The following is a 7,458-nucleotide window of genomic DNA, read 5'->3' as shown; positions in this document are numbered from 1 at the left end:
ATATTAGGTAGATTGGTAAGTTAAGCCTATATAGCTGTCCTTCTGCCCACGGGCCTATTGCTTATATACTAACTTAAAGTTATAGTAGGAGCCTAAGTCTCTAGCTCCTTCTCCTTAACTAAATATAAGGTAAAGTTTAAGGATAAAGACTTTAACGGCCAGCGCTTATGCCACTCCTTAATTATAGCAAGAGCTTAACCTAGATCCTTACTTAACCGAATATCTTAAGGGCAGCAGTCAGCTTGTCACGCTTTCTTGTAGGAGGCGACAGCTTAAAGCCGAGTAATCTTAAACTTCCGTGGCAATAAAAGCAGTATAATCTAGTTCTGCCACTTATCTAGCTTAAAGTAGTATATATTTTTAGTGTTAAATACAGCTGACTTCGTGCCAGGAAGAGACTCTCCCTTATTACTTGCAACTGCCTTCCAAACACTTATAAAGCGAGCTGGTGGCGGTGGTAGCGGTAGCGACGGCGAGCCTATATCCTCATCTTCTACCTCTACGAGCTCCTCAATATTCTCATCCTCACCCTCATTATCCTCATCTACACTAGGCTCTATGGGCGTTGCCGGCGATAGCGGAGACGGCGGCGGCGACGGCGACGGCGACGGCGACGGCGACGGCAACGGTGATGGTACTGGTATTGTCTTCTGCCTCTTCTTTGCCTTCTTTTTCGCCTTCTTCTTAGGTGGCTGTAAGATAGTAGAAGCAGGCACAGATTAAGCCCGCTTTTATTTAGAAGGCTTTAGAGGACGGGTTAACGATCGGGTAGGCAGCTGCTGCTGCTAGGGCGCCATAAGTTATAACACCAAGATTTCTATACAATTGACTTAATCAGGTAATGCGCCAGTTTCAATATTTGGGCACTTACAGTAGGTGGTTAACGCATTATAGGTGCTAAAAATTGAAAGAATTACCCCTCATACAAATTTTGGTGGGGGGCGATGCGGCTCTTTCGCGTCCTACTGTAGTTTGCTTATCTTCTGCAAATTCGCTTGATAAGAGCCGCCCGCATCACAACGCGCATTAAAAAATACACCCCTATTGCCCCACCAAATATAGCTCTATATTTTATTATATAGAGGCCTATTTTATAGCTCTATTCTAGCGCTATAAAATAAGCCCTTATTTATATAATTTAGGGCTGTTTTTGTGGAGTTATAAGGGGTGCTTATTTTTAGGGAGAGAGGGTCACGATCGCGCAGAGCCTCAATTCAAGTTTTACAGCTACCCCTATAGCCCTACTAATACAGCTCTATATTTTATAAATAGAGGCCTATTTGATAGCTCTATCCTAGGGCTATAAAATAAGCCATTATTTATACAAATTGGACTAATATTGGTGGAATTATATGGGGTGCTTTGCAACAGCTGAAAAAGTTAAATTGAGGCTCTGCGCTGACTAATCTAGCCCCCAAAATAAGCTCCCCCCACAACTCTACTAAAATGGCTCTAAATTATATAAATAAGGGCTTATTTTATAGCTCCAGAATAGAGTTATAAAATGTGCCTCTATTTATAAAATATAGAGCTGTATTAGTGGGGCAATAGGGGGTAGCTGTAAAACTTGAATTAAGGCTCTGCGCGATCGCGACCCTCTCTCCCTAAAAATAAGCACCCCCTATAACTCCACAAAAACAGCCCTAAATTATATAAATAAGGGCTTATTTTATAGCGCTAGAATAGAGCTATAAAATAGGCCTCTATATATAAAATATAGAGCTATATTTGGTGGGGCGATAGGGGGTATATTCTTTGATGCGCGTTATAATGCGGGCGGCTCTTATTAAGCGAATTTGCAGAAGATAAGCAAACTACAGTAAGCGAGTTCCCGATATTTCCGAAATGGCAATAGACGTAATTTTATTAGTATAGATTTTTAATCGGTCCGCAAGCTAACTAACTACATTTATACTACTATTAGATATTCTAGCAAAAATAATAGGACTATATAGTAGGAAAAGTCACTAAAATAAAATTAGTCTTAGGGCGATGCTTCTAAGCTATAAAGTGCTCCCAGGCACTACGGCCGTGTACTTTTTATAAATAGCAGATTTCTTTAGCCGCATATTTTTTAGCGGGCCGCTATACTAAAAAAGAAGCTAGGGCTAGAAGCGGCCCCCTCCTAAAATAGAAAGCCTAGGTTAAGTATATTTATAGTAGCTAGCCACTTAACTAACCTACGTATTATTAGGCCTAAAAACGGCCTCTATAAGACACTAGGTCTAAGTTAAATAAATAAGATAGCTAATATAGGATAGATAATATAGTTACTACACAATATCTAATAGACGCTATTACTGCGACTAAAGAATTCTAGACTAAATTTAGGGACGTTTTAATATATTTAGGTAGAACTCTAGTTATTTAAGGGTGCTATATATTAGTTAAGTTCCTAAATAATATATTAGGTAGCTAATTAATTTTATATTTACTAGGGCTTATATAGATTAACTATAGACAAGATATATATTTAAACTTTTTAGATTAACCTAAATAGAGAAAGGAAGAGAAGTATTATATAATAACTTCCTACCTAAGCTGATTTCCTAAGCTATGTATTAGCGACTTAGTCAATTAAGGCATAGGTACGGCAAAGGGGACGCGCAAGCCTATACGATTGGATTGTCTATAAACGAGAATCTAAAGCTAGGGAAAGGAAAGGAGAAGAAAAGTAGCGCCGTTTAGTGTTTTATAAGATCTTCGCGTCACGTAATCGTAATATGCGGCAATCTGTGGCAATCTGTGGCAACTTGCCGGTGCGAAGTTCTGCTAAGTTCTGCTAAGTTCTGCCAGTGCTGTAACATTACCCCCCCCCTCTAGAAAAGCCTGCCCTTAGGCTTTGTCGCTAAAAGTCTTAGTAAGAGAATCTAACTAATTAGATAACTTTAACTGCTGGTTAAAGTTCCTAAATATTTTAACACCTTATATAACTAAGAAATTTCTAGGGCGTTCTTATCCTTATGTTCTTTTAGTAGCTTATTATCTTTATTATACTAGCATTTTATCTACTTATCTAGGTACTTTAGCGGTCTAGGTTTATTAGGGTAACGGCTATAGAACTTCTAAAGCTTATAGGGACTACCTATAAAGTTCTATATAGGGTACTAAATAGGGTTTAGGTTATATCCTTTCTAACTAATATAATACTTTAATATTCCCTTTATAAGTTTATAGGCTAGCACTTCTTTAATTTCCTATTTATTATCGCCATTAACTTAAATTAGTAGGGGAGGTTTATTCTTTTATCCGGGTAGTAGGTTATTTATAGCTTTCTATAGCTTATCCGGTAAGAAGATAGGGTAAACTTTAATTAAGTTTAGGAGCTTAACCTTATACGAGTTGCCTACTTTATTAAGAATCTTATACGGTCCTGCTATCTTATAGTCTAGCTTATAGCTAGGCCATTCTATCTTCTAGTTCTTTATTATAATCTAGACTATATCGCCTATAGTAAAGTTAGGCTCGCGCCTATATTTATTTGCCTATTGTTTTATTAATTTCTAGGCCTTTTTTAGGTTTATATAGGCTACTTTTTAGGCTTCTTCTAAGCGCTTAGCGTACTGCTAGGCTTCCTTATAAGATAGTTTTTTGTATATAGTCTAGGGCCCTTCTAGTCTTTCTTAGTTAAAGCTTATATAGGGTAGGTAACCTATTTCTAGTTAAATAGGGGCAAATCCGGTAGAGTTATAGGGTAGGGTTGCCTAGGCGTAGTTTATTAAGGGTAACAGTTTAGCCTAGTTATTTTAGAAGTAGTTAATAAAAGGCCGGAGTCTCTAGTCTAAGTATTAATTTATAATCTCTGTTTAACCGTTTATTTAGGGGTAATATACTATAAAAAGCTTTAGCTTAATGCCTAAGATCCGGGTAAACTTATTCTAAAAGGCTAATATAAACTACGGCCCGCGGTTGGATATAATAGTGTCTAGTAGTCCGTAAATTTAGTAGATATAGTAGATATACAGCTAGGCTGCCTCTTTAGCATTAATATTTTTATAATAGGGAATTAAGAACGGGCGCTTACCAAAGTAATTAACTAGGATTATAACTATATTATATCCGTTACGGTTTAGAGGTAGCTTATAAAAGTCTATAAAGATATATTATTAGGGGTAGTTAGGTATTAGAAGGGGTTTTAATAGTCCTAGGGTCTTATCTTATAGAATTATAAACCTATAGTAGTTATTACAGTTCCGTATATAGCGGTTAATATCTATAATTATTCTAGGCTAGTAGTAGCGGTTGCTAATAATCCTATAGGTTTTATTTTTTCTAGGGTGGGCCGTAGAGATCTAGGTATATGCTTCGGTAATAAGCTAAGTCCATAAGTTCTGTTCCTCTACTACTACTAGCCGTTTATAGTGCTTAAGTAGTCCACTTTTAAGGGATCATAGGCTAAAAACGTTTTTTACCTTTTCACAGTACTCCTATAAAGAAGGGGCCGTACAGTTTACCTATAGTAGTTTATTAATAAGGTCTAGTTCCATAGAGTTAATAGGGCATATCTTAGCATCTAAAGGGTCTATATTTAGTTCTACCCATATTTAGGAGTTAAAGTGCTCTAGTTATAGTAGCGCTTAGGTCTATAATAAGATCTTTACAGCTGCCTAATTATTTATATCCTGTTTACGCCTTATAAGAGCGTTTGCACGGTTAATAGCGCCTAGCCTATATATAATTAGGAAGTTAAACTAAAATAGGGTGTCTGCCTAGCGCGCCTACCGGGCTATAAGGGCCTTTATTATTATAAAGTATTCTAAGGCCTTATAATCGGAAACTACCTAAATAGACTTAGGGGTACCTTCTAGTTAGGCTTGCCAGTGCTAAAAGCTAGAGATAATAACCAGCATTTCTTTGTCGTAAATTAGGTAGTTTAGCTTAGTATCTACTATAGTCTTTAAATAGTAAGTAATAGGGTGCCATTCTTTGTTTATCTGCTTTTAGAAGTAAATGTTAGCTATAATACTATCTAAGGCATCGGTTTCTAGCATTAAGGGCCGTTTTAGGTTAAAGTGGGTAAGTAAGAGAGTAGAGACTAGTCGTTTCTTAAGCTTATTAAAGGCCTGCCTATATATAGTGTTAAAGTAAAAGGGCTGGTCCTTGTAGGTAAGTAGGCTTAATAGCCAGGTAATCCTGCTATAGTTCTTAATAAAGCGTTAATAGAAGTTACAGAACCCTAAAAATAACTACACCCCCTTTACAGTCCTTAGGGGTACCTATTAGTTAATTATAGCCGTCTTTTCTGGGTCTGCCTTAATCCCGTTTATACTAATAATAAACCCTAGGTACTTTATACGCTTAATACTAAATTCTAACTTCTTAATATTAGCTTAGAGGCTAGCTTCCTAAAGCTATTATAGGACTTTATAGATATACTCTTTATATTCTAGTTCGTTTTTGAAGTAAATTATAATATTATCTAGGTATGCTATATAGAAGTCGTTAAGGTAGTTAAATAGTATATTATTTATGTATCGTTAGTATATAGCTAGTCCGTTAGTCAGTCTAAAAGGTAGTACTTTATATTTATACGTTCCGTAACGGGTTTAAAATATAGTAAGGTCTTCTAATTTAGGGTTTATCCTAATCTAGTAAAAAGCCTAGCGGATATTAAGCTTTATAAAGATCTTAGCTCTACTTATTTAGGCTAAAGTCTCATTAAGTAAAGGCAGTAGGTAGCGGTCTTTAAGGGTTAAATTATTAAGCTTATAGTAGTTAATACAGAAACAAAGTCCTCTATTTAGCTTTTTAGTAAGAGAATAGGTAAGTTAAAAGGGGCTTAACTAGGCTTAATAAAGCCCTTATCTAGGTTATTAATAAGATACTACTTTATAGCCTATAATTCNGCAGTANATTACTATNNNAGGGGGCTATAGCTNAGGGNAACNACCTTNTCNNGCTTAATTTTAATCTTATAGTTATACGGTTAGTAAGGCAGAAGTACATTAAACGCTACTTTAGAGAAGGTGTTTTTAAATTTCTGGTATTAATAGGGCAGTTTCTATTCTACTAGCTCCTTATCCATAAGCTCGCCTTTCTCTTAGGCTAGGGCTTCTTTCTCTTTAATTATTTAATCAATTTCGTATAAGCTAGTTATAAAGGCAACGGTATTAAGCTGAACTAGGTTTTAGTAGAATCCTATGGCGCTAATATAGTAGATATTAACTAGCGGGAGGTCTATAGGTTTCTTTACAGATGTTTATCGGGCCGTATTTTACGGTATAGGGTTTATAGTCTTCCTTAGCTTACGTTCCATTTTCCGCAAGTTATCCTTCCGGTTTATTAGTTTGGTATATTATCTAATATCTCTAGCCTTTCTTTATAGCTGCGTAGGGCCTAAGTTCTCTATTAGGGACTTAGCTAGGCCATTACCAACTTTCTAAGTCTTTGGTGCGGGTGGTATAATATAGGCAGTCTAGGGGCGGCGTAGTATACGGATCCGTTGCGGATTAAGCTATATATCCTTCTTAAAAGCCTAGTCCCTACGCGTCGCATTAGCCTAGTAAACGGTATTTATCTGCGGCCGTATAAGGTTTTCTATTGTAATACTAATCTCTTTTATAAAGGAAGGCGTTGGGGGTATAGTTTTGGGCTAAATAAGCTGCCTATTCTATATATTAAGCTATAAGCCTAAATAGGCTAGCTATTTTCTTCCTAAGATTATATTATAGCTTCTAAGGTCCGTAATAAGGAAGGGGATATTATACTGCCTTTATTTGTTAACGCGGAGGTAGATCTATAAGATAGTTATAATAGGTAGTTTTATCCGTCCGTTATAACCGCGAATAGGGACTAGTTTAGGCAGTTCTTTAAGGGGTATATTTAAAAAGTTAGCCAGTTTTACAGCGCACTTTATATTAATTAAGGTAAAGGCATTTACTTCTAAGTTAGCTAAAGTAAAGGTTAAAACTTAATATCTATTACGAAATAAAGTATATGGGATAGTGTAGCTTTTTCTACTAACTAGCCGACCTAGATTAATATGTAACATATTAATCCCTTTTAACCCTAAAGAGGAGTCTTTCTCTAAGGTTCCTTTTTTTCTGGCTTTATACTATTCTCCTAAATTAATAGGACCTTATTTATCTTTACCTTTATTAAGTAGTTCTTTATAGGGTGGCCTATTTAACCGTATAAAAAGTAAGCTCCTTAATTACTAAGGGCCTATATTTAGGGGTCGCTGTATATAAGCTGGGTGTATACTAGGCCCGCTATAGGGGTAGCTACACAGCTAGCTGCCAGGTTGGCTGTAGGAGTTACTAATTATACTAGGGCACTATAAGCCGTACTCGTAGTACTTATAGCTTAGTTTATAAGGTTTCTAGTTTTTAGCTAATTAGCACGTACTTTAATTTAACGGAGGCCTTAGTTAATAGCTAGGTAATAGTTTATAAGTTCCTTTAACGTCTATACTATAGTATAAGTTAATAATACGGCCTGCTATAGGTCTAGGGTAAG

General features: G+C 36.2%; 1 protein-coding gene across 1 annotated transcript; it reads left to right on the top strand.

Annotated features, from left to right (window-relative positions):
• Positions 1–279: 279 nt before the first annotated feature.
• Positions 280–934, top strand: K441DRAFT_663420 (uncharacterized protein). Its single transcript, XM_067649193.1, has 2 exons — positions 280–817; positions 872–934. Exon 1 carries the CDS (start codon positions 559–561, stop codon positions 721–723), a length of 165 nt encoding a protein of 54 aa, XP_067501689.1. The 5' UTR covers positions 280–558; the 3' UTR covers positions 724–817; positions 872–934.
• The last annotated feature ends 6,524 nt before the right edge of the window (positions 935–7,458 follow it).

The sequence above is a fragment of the Cenococcum geophilum genome, assembly GCF_001692895.1.
Source record: "Cenococcum geophilum 1.58 unplaced genomic scaffold K441scaffold_33, whole genome shotgun sequence".
NCBI classification, from domain to species: domain Eukaryota; kingdom Fungi; phylum Ascomycota; class Dothideomycetes; order Gloniales; family Gloniaceae; genus Cenococcum; species Cenococcum geophilum.
The sequence above is the reverse complement of the archived record's forward strand: the minus strand, read 5'-3'. Positions and strand labels throughout refer to the sequence as shown.